The sequence below is a fragment of the Prunus mume genome, linkage group LG6, assembly GCF_029339155.1.
Source record: "Prunus mume cultivar Tortuosa linkage group LG6, ASM2933915v1, whole genome shotgun sequence".
In the NCBI taxonomy this organism is placed as follows: Eukaryota; Viridiplantae; Streptophyta; class Magnoliopsida; order Rosales; family Rosaceae; genus Prunus; species Prunus mume.
Window position 1 is genome coordinate 9,242,231 of NC_142703.1, and position 22,827 is coordinate 9,265,057.

The 22,827-nt window shown below is 36.0% G+C and overlaps 3 protein-coding genes across 10 annotated transcripts; 2 read left to right on the forward strand and 1 right to left on the reverse strand.

Annotated features, from left to right (window-relative positions):
• Positions 1-213: 213 nt before the first annotated feature.
• Positions 214-3,489, reverse strand: LOC103334517 (Galactose oxidase/kelch repeat superfamily protein). Its single transcript, XM_008237500.3, has 2 exons — positions 2,368-3,489; positions 214-768 (listed from the first exon to the last, which is right to left on the reverse strand). The coding sequence occupies exons 1-2, from the start codon at positions 3,360-3,362 to the stop codon at positions 477-479; spliced, it is 1,287 nt and encodes a 428-aa protein (XP_008235722.2). The 5' UTR covers positions 3,363-3,489; the 3' UTR covers positions 214-476.
• A 635-nt stretch (positions 3,490-4,124) lies between these two features.
• On the forward strand, positions 4,125-15,433 carry XIJ (P-loop containing nucleoside triphosphate hydrolases superfamily protein). 7 transcript variants are annotated; one of them, XM_089054836.1, is made up of 29 exons: positions 4,130-4,302; positions 4,414-4,457; positions 4,946-5,074; positions 5,848-5,991; positions 6,105-6,250; positions 6,335-6,491; positions 6,715-6,773; positions 6,978-7,137; positions 7,211-7,369; positions 7,502-7,638; positions 7,732-7,878; positions 7,978-8,079; positions 8,389-8,446; positions 8,530-8,631; positions 9,114-9,151; positions 9,652-9,778; positions 9,870-10,040; positions 10,212-10,343; positions 10,423-10,532; positions 10,664-10,724; positions 11,157-11,334; positions 11,561-11,760; positions 11,889-11,957; positions 12,077-12,151; positions 12,449-12,511; positions 12,788-12,994; positions 13,125-13,264; positions 14,108-14,364; positions 14,761-15,433. In XM_089054836.1, exons 2-29 carry the CDS (start codon positions 4,455-4,457, stop codon positions 14,805-14,807), a joined length of 3,378 nt encoding a protein of 1,125 aa, XP_088910962.1. In that variant the 5' UTR covers positions 4,130-4,302; positions 4,414-4,454; the 3' UTR covers positions 14,808-15,433. The 7 variants fall into 7 exon arrangements, with proteins under 7 accessions (XP_088910966.1, XP_088910968.1, XP_088910967.1 ...); XM_089054837.1 differs by having other exon boundaries at positions 4,131-4,302; positions 7,220-7,369; XM_089054839.1 differs by lacking the exon at positions 14,761-15,433 and having other exon boundaries at positions 4,129-4,302; positions 14,098-14,338.
• Positions 15,434-16,205: 772 nt separating this feature from the next.
• Positions 16,206-17,482, forward strand: LOC103334515 (zinc finger protein 11). Of its 2 annotated transcripts, none has more exons than XM_008237498.2 (2): positions 16,206-16,456; positions 16,566-17,482. In XM_008237498.2, exon 2 carries the CDS (start codon positions 16,646-16,648, stop codon positions 17,255-17,257), a length of 612 nt encoding a protein of 203 aa, XP_008235720.2. In that variant the 5' UTR covers positions 16,206-16,456; positions 16,566-16,645; the 3' UTR covers positions 17,258-17,482. The 2 variants fall into 2 exon arrangements, with proteins under 2 accessions (XP_008235720.2, XP_008235719.2); XM_008237497.2 differs by having other exon boundaries at positions 16,207-16,456; positions 16,562-17,482.
• Positions 17,483-22,827: the final 5,345 nt, after the last annotated feature.

The following is a 22,827-nucleotide window of genomic DNA, read 5'->3' on the forward strand; positions in this document are numbered from 1 at the left end:
CCAAAAAATAATGGATGAATCTAACCCAGGCTTTTTTTATCTTTCTAAAATTAAAAAATAATAATCTACGGAAAGGATGAAACCTGAACTCAAACCCAGAAACGGGCTTGGGGTAGATAGACATTAGATCATACTAAGGAGATAAATTTTAGATGCTACACCAGTAAAGAGTGATGGATGCACTGGGGGAAAAAGAAAGAAAAGAAAAACCTATTTAACACAGAACTTTATCCATATTTAATCACTGGAGTCTGGAAAAACAACAGATACAATATTATGAAACTCATATGAATTCAACCTTAACTAATTAGCACTTCACTAACAGATAAAGATCTATATATCGCAGTCTGCTGTACATTGAAGGGCTTTACAAATATGCTGGCAGCAATGGACCAGGTGAGGTGGACCAATATAGACAATGCTGCACATCAATTGGTACAACTATTAACATGAGTACGCACAATAAGAATCGAAATTCACAAGTGAATGGTGCTCATAACTGCAGTATTGAAATCCAAGCTGTAATGGAAAGGCGACTTCGTAATGAGAGATCTCCATGTCTTCTTCTTAGGATTGTAGATTTGGATGTACAGCGTTCCCGCCCTCTTATGCAGTCGCGACCTTCGGGTTTCTGTTGTCTCAACTGCCTTCAAAAGGGTGATTGCATGCAGCTCCCCGTCCAATACAACAAATCCAAATAATGAGCTGCACGGAGCCTTTCTTGGAATACGTGACTCCTTAAACCAGCGATTTGAAGCCATGTTATACCTGCAGTGCAGTAGACAGCATTTAAGCAACAAAAGCAATAATTTCCTTTGAAAATCATCATTGAAAGATCAAATGCAGAAGGGCAAGTTTTAAAGTGGCTGCATTCCAGTTAGGTCTTCAAGTTCTAATCTCCTACACAAGATGATGTTCTTTAAATTAGGGACAGCATACAGTACTGGAGCACTCATAGGTGGGAGAAATTCAAAAGGACACACATAAACTGGGGGCATATGACATACACCCAAAAGGACATTAATAAGCATACACAAAAGCAAACTTACAAGAATGTGGTCCCACATAGTAGAATAGGTTCTACAAATTGTCCAATAAAACTATGCATCTCTCAACTTTTTTGTTATGATAATCAACATTTCACCTCATGAAACCACAATCAATTCAATAGAAAGGAAGCTAAAGCATCACAGCCATTATTGCCAAGTAGACTCTACGTCAAAGGAACTCCAGAGACCATGTCATCTAAGTCATAAACTTTAAATTAGCATAACTATCCAATTTAAATCATCAGAAATAACTGAAGCATAACAGACACTGTCTGTTAGGTTTTATTAGTTCAATATAGCTTAACAGAAGACTTCAAACTCTGTCTTCTGCATTCTCCTTTTGGTGGAATATAAAGATAATGTTCAGCCTGAGATATAAGCACAAACTACGTCATGGAGAATCATAATAAGTTCAAGATCCACCCCCTCCCCAGTTGTTTCTTTACAGGCAATCCAAAGACAATGCTTCAATGGTGTTATATATAAAATACGACTGAGCCACATAAAGAGTTCCAGCATTCCGCAAAGCTTGGATAGTCTTACAAAAAAAAAAAAAAGGAAAAAAAAAAGAGAGTTACTATATGTGGATTAGGACTTTAGATCAATGAACATTTTGATGTTTCCACTTCAGATAGTCCTCTCTCATGCACACATGTTTTCCCTTTTGTTATGTTTAACCAATGAAGGGGACCAAGGATGCAAAGGGAACAAAAGTCAACTCCATCTGAGTTCTTACACCCTTATTTCACCAGTCCACTTAAAATAAAATTTCTCAATGAATATCTCTAAGTACCTACTCTAGACTGGACCATCTCAGCAACTCAGCATCTCTGAGTACTTATACTTACATTTGCATGATCTAGTCAACTAACATTTCAAACCCTATAAGGCCAATAATTACAGAAATCTAACACTAAGTTCGGGCACAACTCTCAATCAAAATAACATTAATCATTCAATACCAGGTAATTTTGAAGTAAATGCAATTATGTTGTGGGAAACTGAAGCATCAATACACCCGGAACATGAGGCAGCAGCAAATGTTTTCTATCTAAATCACACATTTAGTTCATCTGAAAACAACTGTTGCCCATTAAACTGAATTTAAGTAACATCCAATTCAAACAAATCCAACAAGGAAACTCACAATTCAGAGCAAAAACATTTGACCTTAAAGCTTAGTAGAGGTATTTAAGACTGACATCTACATGAATAATCTCAATCCAATTTGAATCAATTGTTACTAGCAGAACAGAACATACAATGCTACTTCAAGCCCGAACTTAAACTCAAAAAATTAAGAAAATGGAAAAACTACCTGAATATATCATTCCCATCAAGCATGAAAACAGCAGGGCGTCCACGATCATCACCATCTTCGATTACGACAACTTTGCCGAGCCTCACCCTTTCCCCTTCCTCCCACATATCCCCAAGCTCCCTCCACCTGCCACAACCATTCCCATTCTTCAATTCCATCACCACGGCGTCTCTGTAATACTCGTCTATTGGAAAAACTCCTGATATCGTCCTAGACTCGCCGTACCCACCCATCACCCAGAACTCCCTCTCCTCCCCTTCCCCAACAAAGAACCCCGCGCACCCGGCCCGAAAACCCGGCAACCCGTCCATGGCAATCCATTCATTTCTACCGATGTCATATCGCTCCACCGAGGTCATTCGGCTTCCAGCGGCGCTGAACAGCGTGTGACGAGAGCCACCGCCAGCGACGAGAATCTCGCCGGAGCTCGGAACCGCGGCGCAGGCGAAGCTGCCACGTGGCGTGAGCATCGGGGCGAGGAAGTCCCACGAGGAAGTGTTGAAATCGAATCGGAAGACAGCGGAGGACGGCGATGGACGGTCGATCGGGAACGAGCGAGTGTCGAAGAGCGAACCGCCGATGACGTAGAGGTGGGGGCCAATGGAGAGGGATGTGAAGTTGCAGAGGCCATAGACGTGGGGATTACAAGGCATGGGGGGAAGGGGGCACCAGGCTAGGTTTTGGGGGTCGAAGAGATAAGGAGAGGCTACGGAGGGGTCTTGGGGGAAGATACAGAGGAGGTGAGAGAGGTTACGGTGGGTTTGGCGGAGAGCGATTAGGGTTTTGGAGGAGAGGAAGAGCTTCCATGATTTGCAGGTTGGTTTGAGGCGGGATTGGTGGGAGTAGGGGATGAAGGAGAGAATGAGTGCTGCGACGTCGTTTGGGAGACCGGGAATTAGGGTTACGCTTTCGTAGATCTGCATCAATTGTGGTGAAGATGGCGATGAAGAAGATGAAGATGAAGAAGGAGATGAAGGTGTGGGTTCGATCATTTCCTCTTCTTCTTATTCTTCTTCACGTCTATAAAGTCTCTGCCTCTCAGTCTCATATTCTTTCATTCTGGATTGGCGTTTGAGTAGTTTAAGCTATTTTGTTTTTTTTTTTCTTTTCTCTTACACACTTTCGTCATTGTCCAAAAGCTACAGTTTTCTCACACTTGGGGGTCGATTAATCATTTTTGTTTTTGGTTTTTAAACAATAATACAGGACATCAGATTTGTGCACTAAATTTGAGTTTTAAATGATATCGGGAAATAACAAAATTCATCAGACTAAGTCTAACGAAAATTTGTCCCAAAAGAACAAAATTTTCAATCTCATATTCTTTCGTTCTAAATTAGAGTTGACAATTTTAGAGTCCATTTGATATCCTACTAATCACAAATCTAATAATAATTTTCGAGTTTAAAATAATAATTTCTTTTACTTAATTTAAGATCTAAAATTTTTATTTAGAAACACAAATCTAACATGATTAGATCAATTTACTAATCAATCCAAATTAGATTAAGATTGAATTTGTAATTAATCAAATACAACTTAAGTTTGACTATTGGTTTGGGGCCCACATTGAGTAGGTAGGGTTGGGCTCAAAGTCACTTTCAGAACCGTTGGTCTTATACCGCTTTGTTTGGACCCAAAGAAATAAGAGGCTTTTTTATATTAGTAATGAGCCCAAAAAATCAGTTAAAATAACGCGAAAACAAAACGCGTTGGAGTTACGTTAATTCAAACAGCGCCTTAACTCCCTTTGTAAATAAACGTTTAACAGTCGTCTCTTTCTTCTCAATAGAGTGAGAGTAAGGCGCGAAGAGAGTGAGAGAGAGCCACAAGAATGGCGAAATTGTGGGGCGTGCGAAGACTGCCACTTCCACAAACCAAAGGACACGAAGGCAGTGCTAAACGAACAAAGAAAAAGAAACAAAAGAAAGAGTAAGCAACTTCTGCATGCTTTCGTTTGCCAGTCTAAATCTTTCATTTTTGATGAGAAATCGGAACCAAGATCGTTGAAAGTTTGATGGGATTTTGATTCGTATTCAGCAGAGTAGCTACGTTTCTGGGTTTCTCTCTGAGAATCGATCAGAATGGTAAACTTAGTTTACATTTCTCGTTTATATATGTGAATTTTCCATGAAGATGCAGTAAAGGCAAATGCTGCTCCTGATGTGATTTTTTCACAGAAAAATAGACAATTAGGTGCCTTAGATTGAGAAGAGGAGAGTACAGATGGAGGTTTGCATCTAAGAAATTTGGTAGAAAGTTTGATGTTTCCAAGTAATTGTTCAAACTTTTAGTATACATTCAGAAATAGGCTACATGGACACACATATATAGTCATTAAGAAGACTGCCTAAGTGGTTTTTATATTGAAAACTTAGGGGCTAAATTATGAGATCCCATGAGTTTTTTTATCTTGGTACCTACTGAACATGTATAGCTTACTATTTGTGGTACATATTATGAAAGCAAAAGAGATTTAAGCTACTTTTACTAACATTCCAGCTTTTCACTGCTTACTGAAAGGGAAAAGAAGGCATTGAACCGATTATGTAGTTAATTTTTTCAACTGCTGCAGGGCAAGCCAGTGACCATTGTTGTTGGTTCTCAAATTTGGGTTGAAAATCCAGAATTAGTTTGGATTGACGGAGAAGTAATAAATATTAAGGGAGAGGATGCTGAGATTCAAGTTAGTAATGGGAATAAGGTACAGAGTTGTTATTATATTTTTTTTATTTTTGGAAGAGTTGTTATTATTTAAATCTGAATCTTTTGGTCTTATTCATTTGTCTTTAAATCCAACATTTTTCCAATCTATTTTTCTGGTTTCGGTTTCAAGAATTTTGGGTGCATTATCTTCGTTGGAATTTGTTTGATTAATACATGTTTGGGTCATAGGATAAAAAGTAGCAGTTTTGAGGCCAAATTTTGTGTTTCAAGCTTGTGATTCTTTTTTTTTTTTTTGTATTTTTGGCTAACTAAAGTTACAGAGTTAAGAAATGAAATTCAAGTATGAAAGCCTTTTCTTAACAATTACAGAAAATAGCCTTACACTACTCTTTAAACAAGCTTCTGCAGGAGTTTTCTGCATGATTCTTATTTCTGCTTAGAAATTTAAAGATGTTATTTAAGAAGAAAACGGACCTGCTGTTTATTGTTGGATGTGTCTGCATCAATGTGGCTTTCCCCTTTTTCCATCAGTTTTCCTTCTCCTCCTCTCCTTCTTCTATATGATTTTTTATATTCTCCTGATCTGAATGATTACATAAGCATATGATCCTTGTTATATTTTTTAGTTTCTGCAGATATTTATGCAGTTCTGTTACCCCTTTGGGAGTGACAGAAAATCTCTTCTTCTTATAGGAGTTTTCTTGTATTAAGGACTCCCTTAAGTCAAGTGCCAAAATTCGTTTCATATGCAGCTTTATTGAAATACCAGTTTGTCTGTTTCTTAAACTGACCTACTTTCATATTGGTCAGGTCGTTGCAAAGGTGTCAAAAATATATCCAAAGGATATGGAAATGCCTGCTGGTGGAGTTGATGACATGACTAAGCTATCATACTTGCATGAACCTGGAGTTCTTTGTAATTTGGCAACTAGATATGAGAGCAATGAAATTTATGTAAGATTTCTCTTATCTTTAGTTTCGATCAATTAATGTACACCCTGGTGAAGAAAATGATTAATCACTGCAGCTTTGGGCGTCTCTGTTATAATACTTTGACATCATGGCAGACTTACACCGGAAACATTCTCATCGCCATCAATCCATTCCAAAGTCTCTCACATCTGTATGATACTGTTATGATGGAACGGTATAATGGAGTGCCATTTGGAGAACTGGGTCCTCATGTTTTTGCAATAGCCGATGCTGCATACAGGTGAACTGTGTTTCTTTTGCATCCTACTTTTTCCTCCATAAAAGATGATGCAGTTACTTTACTGAATTTTCCAAATCTAACCAGGGAAATGATTAATGAGGGTAAAAGCAACTCTATTCTGGTTAGTGGGGAAAGCGGAGCTGGTAAGACTGAAACAACTAAAATGCTTATGCGCTACCTTGCCTATTTGGGCGGAAATGCTGCAGCTGAAGGACGGACAGTTGAACAACAAGTTTTAGAAGTAAGCTGATTAGCTGAAACCATATTACTGTAGCTAACGTTTTTATTTAATGGTAGAATGAGATCTGAAGCCTTGCATAAATATCCTTTCCCATCACTAAAGAAAATGATGTTAAGTGCCAATCTTTTAATTAATTAATTTTTTCTGAATTGTGTAATATTTCTTTTATTGTTTTAACTTGTACCCTTCTAAAAAATTTGTTGTTATAACTGACATGGTGCAGTCAAATCCAGTTCTTGAAGCCTTTGGTAATGCTAAAACTGTTAAGAATAACAATTCCAGGTGAGAAATTGTTAAATGCTTTGAGATTTTTACTTTTGGTGCTGTTTTTGCTGTTGGTACTGTTTTGTTTAATATATTTTGAATAGAATACGCTTGGCATGTCTTTGGATCTACACGATCTATTTCTAAAACTTTAGACCAGACAATGAAATTTCCTAAATAGTTTCTGTACCTACTGTTGTTCTCTTGAAAATATTGGTGCAGCCGCTTTGGGAAATTTGTCGAGATTCAATTTGATAAACGTGGTAGAATATCAGGGGCAGCCATCAGAACTTATCTCTTAGAGAGATCTCGTGTTTGCCAAATTTCTGATTTAGAGCGTAACTATCACTGTTTTTATCTCCTTTGTGCTGCTCCGGAACAGGTACATAGCTCAGTTTTCTACTTCAGTGAATATTTTTGATATTTCACAAAATTTCTGGTTGACAGATTTCAAGTCATATCAGGAAAAAGAGAAGTATAAGTTGGGAGATCCTAAGTCATATCACTATCTTAATCAATCAAATTGCTATCAACTGGATGGTATAAGTGATGAACATAATTATCTCTCCACAAGGAGAGCCATGGATGTTGTTGGAATAAGTGTAGTAGAACAGGTATATTATTTTGATTTAAATCTGCATTTGTTTAATGCTAAGTTAAGCATCATTATACAGAAAATCTGGGAATAACTCTGTCTGTCTGTCTGTCTGTCTCTGTCTGTCTGTCTCTGTCTCTGTCTCTCTCAGGAGGCTATTTTCAGTCTTGTTGCTGCAATTCTTCATCTCGGTAATATTGATTTTGCCAATGGGGAAGATAATGATTCATCTGTTCTGAAAAATGATGAATCACTTTTTCATCTTCAAATGACAGCAGAACTTCTAATGTGCGACGCAAGCTTTGCTCTAGACATAATTCATACTCTCTTTTTTTTCTGTCAATCACAGTGCAGTTTTCATCTGTCTTATTCGTATATCAGGTGTAATCCTCGTGCACTGGAAGATGCACTGTGTAAGCGTGTAATGGTTACTCCTGAAGAAATTATTAAAAGAAGTCTTGATCTCCATGGTGCAACAGTTAGCAGAGATGGTTTGGCCAAGACTATATACTCTCGTTTGTTTGACTGGTAAGATGCTAGCTTCTGAATCATTTTTACTATAACTGCTTACTGTGGAAATGAAGCATTTAACAATATTGGTTTTTCTGTTTGTTTTTTTATGTCCAGGTTGGTGGATAAAATCAATGTCTCAATTGGACAAGACCCTAGCTCAAAATGTCTGATCGGGGTCCTTGATATATATGGTTTTGAAAGCTTTAAAACTAACAGGTAATGATTGATTGCCGAAAATGTAGAATGCATAGATATGTTTGGGAAGGGTTCTGTGTTTTATGCATTTAGCATAAACAAAAATATATTCTCATCTATATTTGGTATGCATTAGAAGACCTAATACTACCTAGCATCAGGTGGCGTGAACTTCTGACCTGCACTAAGGTACTTGGGGAATCCTCGGGATATTGCTGAATCTGAATTTACTCAGCTACAAATAATTAGAAAGGAGGATCCCAGATTAAATTTAGCTTGAATCCCACTACGTTATTCTTAGTCCTAACTTGTTATGTTCCATTAATGCAGTTTTGAGCAGTTCTGTATTAATTACACTAATGAAAAGCTGCAACAACATTTCAACAAGGTATGAGGTTAGTCATACTTGCAAACTTGAGTTTTTAGTCATTCTTTTCAATGTATCCATCTAAGTGTTATGATGTGATTCAGCATGTATTCAAGTCGGAACAAGAGGAGTACACTAGAGAGGAAATTGATTGGAGCTACATAGAATTTGTTGATAATAAAGATGTCCTGGATCTCATTGAACAGGTCTTCTCACCCTCTCTCTCTCTCTCTCTCTCTCTCTCTCTCTCTCTCTAATGTTAAACAGAAAAGCACTTACATAGCTCGTAAACTCTTATAAGGCTGCCCCCATTGGAGGTGACACGAAGCTGACATGTTATAACCTTTAAGTTTCCAAAACTTTAAATTATTCTAAAAGCAGTGACTCCCTTTTCCTTTGATGCATCATGCATCACTCATGATGTTAGTCCTTATGAATGATCATATATATGGGACTTCATGTTTGCTGATTTGTATCCCCTATTCTGGAGCCAGAATGTCTTTCAAGCAATACTAATAATTGGTGAAACTCTGCATGTGTTTCCAAATGGTACATTGAATCTACTGTCGTGGTTTCATTTTTGTGTATTGCTGATCTGTTCATTCAACAGTTAAACTATGAGAAAGTAATATACTGAATCATCTATATCCACACATCACAATTTAACTAATTGATTCCGCTTCTGCAGAAAAAAGGTGGAATTATTGCTCTGCTTGATGAAGCTTGGTATGAACATCTCTTCATTCTTGGCTGCAATTACACACACACACACACACACACAACACACACAAGCTCCTGCTCAAATGCTTCATTAGGTGAAGTTAGGATGGTAAAATCCCCATGTTCTTGACTGAAATTACACACACACATTCACACAGAGGTTCCTGCTCAGGTACTTCATATTAAATGAATAGTATATCTCCAGATTTGTATGAAATCCAGAAACTGCTCTATATTTTATACATTAACTGTTGTTTTCAGTGTAAATTTGTAATCCAAGTATGGATTCCACCATTACATTAAATGTTCTGGCCCTGCTTTTCATGCCCACCAAGTTAATCAATTACATATTTTATTGATGGCCATCTAATCCTTTGTATATCCTTTATGAAAACGTTTTTATAAAACTTTAATTCTTTGCACAATTAGATGGAAAAAGGACTCATCCAACCATTTGTCTAATGAGTTTTTTTTTTTTTTTGGGGGTTAACTTTGTCTCTTTACAGCATGTTTCCAAAATCAACTCATGACACATTTTCACAAAAGCTGTATCAGACTTTCAAAGATAACAAACGCTTCATCAAGCCAAAACTGACCCGCTCAGATTTCACCATTGTTCATTATGCAGGAGAAGTGAGCTTGGTCATTGTATTTTGTTCTGAAATCCATCATCTGTACTGTGGTTTCCACTGAAGTATTTTCACTTATTTTTGCTTTTTTTTAGGTACAATATCAGTCTGATCAATTTCTAGACAAAAATAAAGACTATATTGTTCCAGAGCATCGAGATTTGTTGAGTGCTTCAAAATGCTCTTTCGTAGCAGGCCTTTTCCCTTCACTTACTGAGGAGGCGGCCAAATCTTCCAAGTTCTCATCTATCAGTTCTCGTTTTAAGGTATCTTCTATTCTGGCTATCTTCTTGTCTACAATTCTGGTCTCAGAAAGAAAGAAAATTGCTTACAAGTTGTTTTGGATTTTGCCCAAGAAATTATTATCAAATTATTCCATGTGTCGAAACAATTTACTGCAGAAAGGTGAAACTTAATTTCTGACCTTATTGATGCAGCTACAACTCCAACACTTGATGGAAACACTAAATGCCACAGAACCCCATTACATTAGATGTATAAAGCCAAATAATGTCCTAAAGCCTGCAATATTTGAGAATATCAATGTCGTGCAACAACTACATTCTGGTGTAAGTACAATGGGAACTGTGTGTATAGTACTATTACTTATTATCAATTGGTGGCATTTATAGTTTGTTATTTGTGTAGGGTGTTTTAGAGGCAGTCCGAATAAAATGTGCAGGATACCCTACTTACAGGAGTTTTTTTGAATTTTTAACTCGATTTCGTATCCTGGCCCAAGAGGTTCTAAAAATGGAGTAAGTGCCACCTTATGCTTTCACTTTTAATGTTGTCACATTGTTATCTTCCATATTGTTGCTGGCTTTTCTGCTTATTCATGGATGTTTGGTTATGTTCCCATTTCTGAACTTAATGCCTATATTATCAGCTGTCCTGAAAACGAAGCCTGTGAAAAGATTCTGGAGAAGATGGGGCTTAAAGATTATCAGGTAATAAGAACCATTACTTCGTATCAATCACTCTTATGTTGACAAACACAAGATTCACAACAGAAATTTCTGGAACTCCTACTTGGCTTCGCCTTGGTGGTAAACCACAATTGCAAAGCAAGCTCCTAACCTATGACTATTGTTGACTGAAGTAGCTATGATGCGGAACCCAATGAAAATAACAAAAAGAAGAGGGAATGGAAGAGGGAGGAGGGAAATATAGAAACTCAAGACCGAAAATTCTTTTGTAATTCAATAATGGAGTTTCCTCAAAACAGCTGCTTCATGGCCCATTTATAGGGCCAGTCTGAAAAATCACATCAAAATCAAATATTATGTCTTTAACTTGCAAGATATCTTTTTTTTTTTTTTTGGGTGTTTTTAACAAGACATCATATATATTCAACTAAGTTGTAAATAGTTTTTTTCCAGATAGGGAAAACAAAGGTTTTCCTAAGAGCTGGTCAGATGGCTGAGCTAGATGCAAAGAGAACACTCATGCTTGGCGACTCAGCTAAGGTGATTCAAAGGCGAGGCCGAACTCGTATTACTCGTAGAAAGTATGTTTCTATACGGGAGGCTTCTATTTGTGTACAATCATTTTGCAGAGGTGAGTGCAAAAAAGAAGAGAAATCCTGAAATTTTTCAGCTGATTGAATGTATTTTGTAGGATTTGGTTACAGTGTGATTCCCATCCCCCTTATTCATTTATGTAGTTTTCCATTACCCTAGCAGTTAGTGCTCTTATCAGCTATGTATACTAACTACCCTTATAATTGGCTGCATATACTAGAATTTCTATATACTATCACAAGTATTTCGTTGTTATGATTCAGGAGAATTGGCTCGCAAGTTATATAAGCTCAAGAAGCGGGTGAATGCTGTAGTTAAAATTCAGAAGACTGCACGTAAACGGCTGGCGAGAAAAGACTATGTCAAAATCTTGTTCTCTTCAGTTGTCTTACAGACTAGTTTACGGGCAATGGTTGCTCGTGATGAACTTAGATATAAGGTTAAGGTTGCAATTATTATTCAGGTGATTACCCAGCTTCTTGTGTTGCTAACTTGATATATACATAGTTTGTTGCTTTTTGCATTTCCCAAGAATTTGTGTTAATGCCCAGCGAGAAAAGACAAATTCATGATCTCTTAACTGTCTTGCAGACAGGTTTACGGGCAATGGCTGCTCGTGATGCTTTTAGATATAGAGTTAATGCGGCAGTTATTATTCAGGTGATCCAGCTTCCTGTTTCGCTATAATACATAGTTTGTTGCTTTTCACATTCTCAAAGAATTTGCAGATATTCCTGACAAGAAAATCTCAAAACCCAGTTCTCTTCAATTGTCTACAGACAGGTTTACGAGCAATGGCTGCTCGTGATGCTTTTAGATGTAGAATGCAATCTAAGCCGAGAGTTATTGTTCAGGTAATTACCTAGCTTCCTCTGTGGCATTTTTTTTTTTTTTTTTTTTTTCATATCCTCAAAATATGACCAAAAGACATGCAGGAAAATTGCTTCAACATAGTTCTGGGCAAAAATGAATCTTGTATTTCATTAATTAGTTGAGTGAATGCAACTCAATATATATGTATGTATATACATACATATATTTATTGTTCTCAAAATGAGAGTACAGACTACTATTATACTATCTACAAGATCAGAAGCATCATGCTAGGTAATCCCCTTCAAGTTACTGAAAATTTTAGATAATTTGTGCAGACTGACTTGGAAAAAGCAGAAGGGGAAGAGGCAACAAAGTTGGAGTCCTCTGTGCAAGATAATGTAAGCAAAGTTAATGAAACAAATGTGTTGTTTGAATGTCTCATTATACAGGTAGAAATTGAAGAAGTATGCCCTATTCTCAAAGAATTCCTATGTCATGATCCAAATGCTGAAACCAATGGCCCAACCATAATGTTGCACAAAATATCTCTGCTTTTAAATTCTTGTAAAGAAAACAATGACAAACGACTATTATACTTCATCCAAAATCAGAAGCATCATGCTAGATAATCCCTTTCAAGTCTTTTTACTGAAAGGTTTAGATAATTTGTGCAGACTGAATTGGAAAAGGCAAAAGGAGTGGAAGCAACAAAGTTGGAGTCCTCCATGCAAAGTAATGTAATCAAAGTTGGTGAAACAGACATGTCATCTAAAATTCTGGTTTCACAGATAGAAATTGAAGATATTACCAAAGAAATCCCAAGTCCTGAAAAAAATGCTGAAAAGATCAAAATTCTTACTGCAGAAGTTGAAAATCTGAAGGTAATGATTATTGACCCAATAGCTTAGGAATTGCCATTCTTCTAGATCTTGTTCCATTATTTTTTCTCATCTTAAACTGGTTTAGGAATTGTACCATCTACAAATTAATGTTCCATCTCTTTTCACATAGGCCATGCTGCAAGCAGAAAAACAAAGAGCCAATGAGTGTGAAAGGAGATACGTAGAAGCCCGGGTATCAAGTGAGGAAGGACGTAAAAAGTTAGAGGAAACTGAAAGAATAGTACATCAACTTCAGGACTCTTTGAACAGGTAGTACTCGTTGATGCGCTTACGAATTATACTCTTATCATTTTTTCATTTCTCCCTTTCATCTTGTGCATGGATTACATAGAACTGAATATGGTATTTCCTCATCAAGTTGACTTTCCATTGGGTCAAAGAGGCTTGTTTGTGAACCTGACAAACTTGGAATCTATGATGTAATTTGCAAATGAAATATATGACTAGTTCTAAGCACTTGTATTAGGATTTAAGTATATAGTTTTTATATGTTAGGAATAGAATAAAATATATATTTTGAAGCGTCTTATAGGTTTTTTATTATTTTATTATTTTTCATTATTTCAATGTGCAGTCATTGAAATGAGTTTCCCAGTCTAAATTACTTTCGACTATCAAATAAGATACTTTTTCTCTGGGTACATAGGTCAAATTATTAGCAATATGATTTTGGTTTTGTTATGGGCAACTCAAAGCTTTGTAATTGCATATAGCGAAAAAAATTTGAAGGCCCTGTTCATATGGCAATAATGAGATTATATGATATGAATTTGGTTATATAGCTTTATTTGGTGCGTCTTACCTGCTGAAAAAAAAAAACACAATTTCCTACTTGCTCATGTGCCCCATCAGTTTAACCCATTTTGTTTGTTTGAAGTATTTCCTGCAATATATAGTTTATGAGTGAAAATCATTTTGAGAAAACGAATGACATGAGAATACCAGAGAGAGGCAGCATTTCAATGATGCAAACATTACTTCTAACTTATTTAGATTTCTACATATATGAAAAGTTACAATTATTCTGATGATGTTTGTAAAGCTGCTCATAAATCAGTTGACTAATTCTAGATATGATCTAGTGTGTTTCAGGATGATATATTGCATGTCAAACCAAGTTTCGGAACTGAAAACAATCTTATCTACCGCATCCAAATCAAGTTCAACAACTGCAGGACCTTTTGTTAGACACGAATGGTTCGATAGCATTTCCAGTAACTCTGAATGTTCATCCACTGACTCAGATTTTACTTTTCCAGCTCCAACGCCAACCTCAGCTAACTTTTCTCCCCCCTGCACCAATTCTCTCAAGCTCATAGTTCAGGACATTTCAGCCGGAGATGTTTCAGGTTAGTTAGCTGTGTGTATTTTGATTTTCTGGCTATATGTACTTTATAATCCAGAAGGAACATCAATTTTCTAAGTGAGTGTGCAACTGATCCCACTATGTAACTGATTGTACCAAAGACAATAATGATAATATGTGTAGTGTTCCTATGGTGAAATTACTTTGCAGCAATTAAGCGCAATCTAGATCAGCTTGTTGCCACCTCTTTTTATGTGAGAAAAGCACTGATTTGGTCAGAATATTTTCAATTTCTAAAAGATACCCTAATTCAGAAATCATTTCCTTGCACATCGTGTTATCTCCTTGCAACTTTGATAAAAATGGTTTATGTTTATAACTTATAAGTTCTGTTTCATTGTTTTATGTTTTCCTTTTCCCTCAATGATACTTTTTGCAGGATCTGAAAGTGAGAAGGAGGGGGGGGCTTTTGATGACTTCTTCTGACGGAGCCTGTTCTAATTATTTTTCTTCTTTCTTGCTTAGATATGCGTCTCTCATAAAACGTCAGACTTTTGGTACTGTATATAGGACACCAGACTTGAACATATCGTCCCGTATGCTTCATACAGGATCATAGATCGACAAATTTCTCTCAGGAAGCTGTAGATCATTTAGTCAGGTAGTGTTAGCGAAGGGGTCAAATGTAGTAAATTTTAGAGTAGGATGTAGTTTGACCTCATCCACTAACATCCTTTGTGATTTCACTTTGCCCTGATAACCGGCCATGGGCTTATCGTGCGTAAATGTTGATCATAAAACTCTCTTGAGTAAGTTAATTTTCTTCTGCATTGTCTTTGTAGACCCTACTTTTTATCTTGTTCAAATGTAATGGGACCTCCATCTCAACTTGAGAACACAAAAGACCACTTAACAAGAAGCAGCAAGCTAATGAGGAGTTCGTCATCAATGTATTGCCCAAGGGCAGAAGTATTTGCTGCCTTAGTTTTTTTTTTTTTTAGGTCTTTCTTACTTTAGCATTTTAGTCATGAATCAGACAACATGGCCTTTAGCTAATTGGCCGTCAGTGTAATTAACTTTAATTATTAGATAACTTGAAGGTGTTGATTTTAGGGGTTGAGCATATATAGTGGTGCTTGGCGTTTACAAACAGTGTGTGTGTGTGTGTGTGTTAACATTCAGATCAAGCAAAATCTAGTGCCAAAATGTGTTGTTTTTTTCTTCTTCTAAATAACCTGCATTGTTGGTTTACATTTGGCAGGAAAATGCAAGTGATCGAAGCCATTTGCATTCCTAATATATTAAGTTATTAACCATTGAAAAAAAGACTATTTTTTTCTCGTAAAAATTTGGATGAAAAATCGGTTCAGGGTAGAGGCAAAAATGAGGGGAAACCACCTAAATTTCAGTAAAACTATCCCGAAACATCGATCAACTAAGCTTTCCTTTGTTCCATACTGCAGTATATATGCATATACATAAGAGGCTTCCTATACCATATGTTATAGCTTGGATTTCAAATTGTGAACTTTAAATGCATTTAAATAAAAAAGAAAATGTTTCAAATGAATCAAATTCCTTTATAAATAAGACATTGTCATCTAAAAAGTTAAATTTGACAACAAAAAATTCTAAAAAGTAAAATGTTGTTTCGAAACTAAATTGCAGGAAAACATCTAATTGTGAATTTTTGGGGGGTTCTTTTTTCCATTTTAACTCCAAATATATATATGTAAATAAATTCTTATGTATACAAACTCCTATCTTTGTACAGGCTTCATACGAATTGGTGCACCCACCCACCCCTCAAGTACGTAGAGAGCTTTTATATATTTCATGCTTTACATATATTCCCATATTCCTATTTCCCACTGATCACAAGCCCCTACCTAGCTTAGCTAAGCTAGTTTCCCATCTCATCATGTATATATGTCTGCAGGTATAAGGCAAATTTTGGCAGATGTCACCCTAGAATTCGCAAAAAGTTAAAACACTGACTTTTTAAGTTTCTACACTTTCATTGCTAAGTAACATCCAGATATAGTAGCAGCATTTTGCACATCAACCACACTATACATCAAATAGGATCTGAGAATTTCTGCTTCTTGTTTCAGTCTTAGCCCACTGAAATATCAGTGAGTCTCTCTCTCTCTCTCTCTCTCTCTCTTAAGCTGTGAAACTAAAAGATGGGTTTTTCCATTTTACATGGATAACGTGTTAATTTGTTTTGATGTTTGTAGCTAGGTTGGAGGACTGGGCTTAAAAGTGTCATATGGAAATGCCCATTTGAGTTCAAGATCGATCAAAGAGGAGGAAGAAAGAAAATGGACTGTATCAACTTCAGCTTCGAAGGAGAAAATTTATGTGATATTTCGTGGGCTGCAAAAAACTATGCATGCAGCTTTTGCAAGAGAGAGTTCAGGTCTGCTCAAGCTCTTGGGGGTCATATGAATGTCCACAGGAGAGACAGAGCTAGGTTGAGACTCCTCCCTCCAAGCCTTTCTTCAGAAATGTGTCCTCATAACCCTAACCCTAGCTCTTATTTTTCTCCCTCTTCATCATCATCATCCTCTCTTTCATCCTCTAAGGGCTTACCACACAATTACTCATCATGTCACTCCTTGCTTTCTCCTTCTTTGAGGGCTTTGATGTCTGCAACTTCATCTACAGATGGAAACAAGAAACCCAAATTCAAGTACAACTCTCCTCAAAATCATGTTCCTAATTTGATTCCCAAGAAAGGCAAGAGAGGTGCTGTGGATCATGAGGCCGGAGAAATATTGAAGGGTTTTGCACAAAAAGATCTGGATGATGAGTTCAACAAGGTTGATGATATGAAGAAAGAGAGTAATATTATTAGGCTGGACTTGGACATGGGGTTCTTCAAAGATCACAAGGAGGAAGTGGATTTGGAACTTCGACTTGGGCATCTGTAGGTGCAAAACTTCACCTACTTGTGTGGGAATTTATCCCAAGTTAGTTTAGATTTGATTTTATGCTGCACTTTATTTTTAAAATGAAATTTTATTTTTCCCCTTCTTCTTAATTAGCTACCCAACAATGAAATCAGAGATGCTTTGAGAAGATTAATTTTTGTATGGATCTAATATTTTGTGATTAGTATTATGACTATATATGCAAACCCCTTCTTTTTTGCTGTTTCCTTTGTCAGTTCATTTGTTGATTTAAGCAGTTTCTAGTTTAATTAATCTTGAAATTTTCAGTTTTTATTGTTCTAATTCCTCTAGTGGTAAACTGGGGTTACCGGTCCTTTTTCTGGTGAGTGTGCAATAGAGTTGAATGATCTGCAGCTGTCTCATATGTTTGAAATTCCATTATCATTAATTGTTTCAAAGAAAAAGGATGGTTGCAAAGTTGATGTTCTCTCTTGTGATTGTTCTCTGGGAAATGCAAACCTGCATATCTTGGGAACAATCTCATTTTTTGAGCTTCTCTCTCTCTCTCTCTCTCTCTCTCTCTCTTCTTTGTCCCTTTACTTTCTTGGAAACAGAAAACTGGAAAGCAAAGATGTATAGCTATAGAAAGAAGATCTTTTTTTTCCATAAAGTTTATGGGCCAGAAAAGCTTTGCTTCTGAAGAATTATTTCAATAATTTCTCCAAGCTTAAAACCTTGGAGCTCTATCCTATGTGAACAAATAGTGGTGAGGAGCACAAGTTTGATGATATAAAAACTGCATACTGTGATCATAAGCATTATATCTGCTTATATAGATATATATTTGTTTTATGGGTTTACTTAGTGGGTTATTAATATTCAATTATTCCAAGGTTTAGTTAGCAAAGTTGGATATACATATCAAAGAAAAAGTCAATATAATTACAATCAGAATTTCAGAAATGGGGCACTATCTATCAAACGAAAGCTTGAACTTGAAGGTTTTTAAAGGCTACGCATACAGAAGAAGAAGCTGAACTCATCTGGCCTTAACTCTTTTTTTTTTTTTGTAGTTTACAAAGAGAAACTTGAAGTGATCATAAATATGAGAGCTGGACCTGCTGACTTCACTAAATTCAAATGTTTTCATGAAAACATACAGAGAAGAAATTAAAGTTTTCACAGTAAAGATATTAAATGTATGGCAGCAAGATGTCATGCATGTACTTGTCAGGACTCAGGCAGGAGGGAACATTAACATGTAATATCTGTATCATGATTTGATGCCTAGCTACGTCAAACATATCGATCACAATATTGTCAAAATTAATGTAAAAGGAAAGACATTAATTAATTCATAGATTTTGATTGCTGAGCATATCAAATATATTGACCTCACTCGTGCAACATATTGTCATGTGTTTGCCTCTCTCTCTCTCTGCTGCAAGAAGATGAGGAGATGTTTGACCCACAAAAAAAAAGATGGGGAGATAGATATCAAGATCATCATTTCATCTCAGATGCCAGATATTGCATTTTCCCAACTTCTGTCTGTTTGCATGTTCCCCAAACCCTTGTCTCAGTAAAGACATGATGGCCTTTCCTTATTTAGAAGCACATAATTTGGTCACTCCAAGCAAAACAAGGTAAAAAATAAAAATAAAAATAAATCAAAGGCGTTTTTTTCTTTTGGGTGGTGAAAAGGCAATAAATAAATTAAAGACTGACTGTGAATTGTGGTGATGGGGGAAGTTGGACATTGAAATAAGGCCAGTAAAAAGGTGTGTAGAGAAGAAGAAGGTAAAGAAAATGGACATGTGGGTGTGAAGGACAGAACCTACCAAAGTGTATGTTTTTGTGAAAGATGAGGGCATGGGATAAAGTAATAAGGCTAGTCGGCGCACGTCACCATCCCCACCCATTCAATTTCATGCCCACCCCTTGTTTCTTTCACTCAACTTCAAGCCCCCTCCTGCCTCTTTCTTTTCCCATTCATTATATTTTTTCAAAAAATAAAAATTACTTTTCTTTTTCCATAAAAGGTTTCTTATGGGATAGCTAGATATTGGGTTGGGCTGGTCTAGGACCTGATTGCAATATTGAGCAACTTGTCATCAAGAGAGAGTTGGGCTGGTCTTGCACCATATTGCAGTATTGGGATTAGGTGTGGCAAAGCCAACCTCTTTGTAATTTGGAAAATCTCCACGGAAGGAATCAAATCCAGAATTGTGTGCTCCATTGAAACTGAAAATGGACTGCAACAGGATATATGCTATTTAATTTAGAACAGCAGCTAAGGAACTTGATTAGAATGAACCCACAGAGAGAGAGAGAGAGAGAGAGAACAAAAACAATTGGACTTCAAAGATAAACAACATACCTGAACTGAAACTCATCATCACCAACAATGGTTATGTAGTTGAGAAAGCGTATAGCCGCGCGGCTATACTCCTGAAATAAAGAAAAAATGTTTAAAGAGTATAGCCCTTTTAATTTGAAATATATATATATATATATATATTCAAAGTGTATCGCCGTGCGGCTATACTCCTTAAATAAATAAATAAAATATTTAAAGTGTATGGCCGCGCGGCTATACTTAAATAAAAAAATATATCTCAAGAGTATAGCCGCGCGGCGATACTCCTTAAATAATAAATAAAATATTTAAAGAGTATAGCCGCTCGGCGATACTCCTGAAATAAAAATATGTATTCAAAGAGTATAGCCGCGCGGCTATACAGATATATTTTTATTTAAAAAGTATAGCCGCACGGCTATACGCCTTAGATGGATAGCCGTTCGGCTGTACTTCCTTAAATGAAAGAAATATATTTGAAGAGTATAGCCTAAACAAAATATATATTTAAAAGGTACAGCGACAAGGCTATACGCATTAAATAAATAAACAAAATTTTAAAACGTATAGCCGCACGGCTATACCCCTTAAATAAATAATTTACATATTTAAAGAGTATAGTTGCTCGGCGATACTCTTTAAATAAAAGAAATATGTTTTAAGAGTAATATATTTAAATATTATGACCATGTGGCTATACTCTTTAAATAATAAAAATATTTAAAGAGTATAACCGCTCCACTATACGTCTTAAATAAAAATATATATTTAAAACATGTAGCCTTTAAATATGCTAACAGGTTGAACAAGCTAGCAAAATGAAAAGGAAAAAAGGAGTATTCTATTTATCTTTTTGGGTCTAAGCTATTGTGGTCTTAACTTAAGAGTGTTTAGACCCACTGAGCAAATTAATCTTTCTGACAGAATAAATTAGTGGTTATTTATTCATATTTTCAAAATCTCTTGACCACCTAACACATACCATTTTAAAAGTGGGATATCTTTGCTCTTTTTTTCCCCAAAACGGAAGAAAGTTTCTCTCCTCTGTCTAGATTCAGTTTGAAAGCTTGACTATTTGAGAAAGTCCCAAACTGCAAACACCAAAGTCCTTTGAATTCGGTCCAACCAGAACCAGCAGCTTGAGCAAGAAACTCAAATAAAATTCCCAAAAACTTATTCTATATGTTTTGTATATTTTATATGTTTTTGATGCAATGGGTCTGGAAGCTGGTGGGTCAATGGTTGACTGGCTGGCCGTCTGCTGACTGTGGTTTTCTAAGTTTTGTGAGTGTTTATGCATGGGCTTCTCTCTTCCTTTTTGGGCTTTCAATGTTATTTTTTGAGTATAAGCGATAGTCTAAATTAGAGCTTACACGGTTATAAATAAAGAAATTTGTGCAGTAGTAATGAAGTTTTAGACTTTGATTTAGTCAGGTAATGGAGGATTAGCAAAATCATTTTTTTTTATTCAACAAATAATTAAAGGCAACAAGCAAACAAACAGAAGAGGTTATCAAAATCCAAATTAAAAAGACACAATGATTTGGTCTAGAATTAAAGTTTGTTGCCTCACTACTCACGTTGTTGTTGTTGTCCTTTTTCATCATCATGTTCTTGCTTTGTCCATGTCTATATATTCCTATCTTTTCCTCTTAGAGTTTTCCTACAGACTGGGTCATAATCATATACTTATAATTCCTCAAACTCATTTTCTTCTACTTCAAGACAAAATTAAACGATAAAGATTGGAAATCAAATGGGGCTATGTCCTCCACTCATTCTTTTAAACCCACTGTGCACCTTTTTGTCGCCTAAATTATTCCTATTTTCCCATGGGAAAATGTATTTTTGTACAAATATATTGAATAAATAGTCTAACTAAGTAGAAGGTTGTATCGTAGACATGGGTTTAGGTCAGTTAGCCAAGGCAATATGCCTGCCTCACTCAAGTTGGATCTTCCTTCTTGTATATTAGGATAGTTTACAATATCGCTTTCTCAAAAAAGAAAAAAATTAAATTAAAAAAAATTAAAAAATTGGAGTGTTGTAACTTGTATCATAAATAGGTTCATAGTAAAAAAGTGGAATGAATAGGTTGTCTTTGTCCACCACATAGCGGCCAGACAACATGTTCATGTAACAAATTTCATTTTCTTTCGAGGAAAAAACATTTATAGTCTGTCATTTCTGCAGAAGCATCCTTAAGCTGCAATGATCCAGTAACGTGGGTAAGAAATCGTGTCCTAGATAGTTAATTGCGGAGTTAATGTAGTTTGGTCTAATATTATATGACAAAATGAGAGACTTAATTAGGCACGACATCTCAGTCCAGTCATTTCTCATGTAAACCTCTCAATGCTTTGCAAACGACACCTACCTAATTCTCGTAACCTGCTACATTAATTTAATATTTTCGGCCTGCATACTTATACCTATTTTAATCAATTAAATACATCATATACATATATATGGTTAACAATAAACCTAAGGGGCTTAATTAAATTGAGGAATCAAAGTGACACAATAAATTTAATGGTTGGATTTGACACAAATATTTGGTACAAATGAAGTGAATCCATCCCCGAATGTATTGTCCGTGACGTATCATTCAAGTTAAATCCCTTACAATATACAAACACATATAAAATTTAAATCCCTTACAGAGTTTGTGATTGTACCTTCTTGAAACAGTAATCAAACGAAATTAGAACCATAAGCTTCAAGTATAGGTTTCATCATCAGCCACGTACTTGATCTGAAATTAGCAGGATGTTGATTGTGATGACACAGATATAAAGCTGATGTGTTTATACATATATGGTGTAAAAAGTTACACTTGCGTACAACTATAAGCTCCAAAAAAACACTGTTTCTTAATTATTATCTTATCACGTAGAGGAAGGAAGGTTCCTCCATCTTTCCTCACGAATGCGTTAAACAAGATCAGTATGAAATACTGTTCTTGTTCAGTTTTCTCTCAAACCCAACTAAGGGTGGGGGAGAAGTGTTCTTTATGTGCATCGAGTATAGTTCATTGCTGAAGCCTGTGCCATGTCATCATTTGTGGATTATTCAAACTTGACCATGGCTTAATTAGTCACTAATACGGTAAAGACTCTATTGATATTTTCTATTCTAAACAAAAACAATTGTGTTTATATAATATTATCATCAGGTGCCTTAATCAAAACGGTCTGTTTCTGGTTGAAAAATGTGTTTTTACTAACTACCTAATTGTAACTCCCAAAGG

Excerpts from the sequence above, each read along its gene's own strand:
- XIJ (XM_089054836.1), top strand. Across the intron at positions 7,639-7,731 it reads ATGACAGCAGAACTTCTAAT|GTGTAATCCTCGTGCACTGG; the intron begins GTGCGACGCAAG and ends TTCGTATATCAG. Across the intron at positions 12,995-13,124 it reads CAGAAGTTGAAAATCTGAAG|GCCATGCTGCAAGCAGAAAA; the intron begins GTAATGATTATT and ends CTTTTCACATAG.
- LOC103334515 (XM_008237498.2), top strand. The coding sequence starts at position 16,646 with ATGGACTGTATCAACTTCAGCTTCGAAGGAGAAAATTTATGTGATATT.
- LOC103334517 (XM_008237500.3), bottom strand. The coding sequence starts at position 3,362 with ATGATCGAACCCACACCTTCATCTCCTTCTTCATCTTCATCTTCTTCA. Across the intron at positions 769-2,367 it reads GATGGGAATGATATATTCAG|GTATAACATGGCTTCAAATC; the intron begins GTAGTTTTTCCA and ends ACTGCACTGCAG.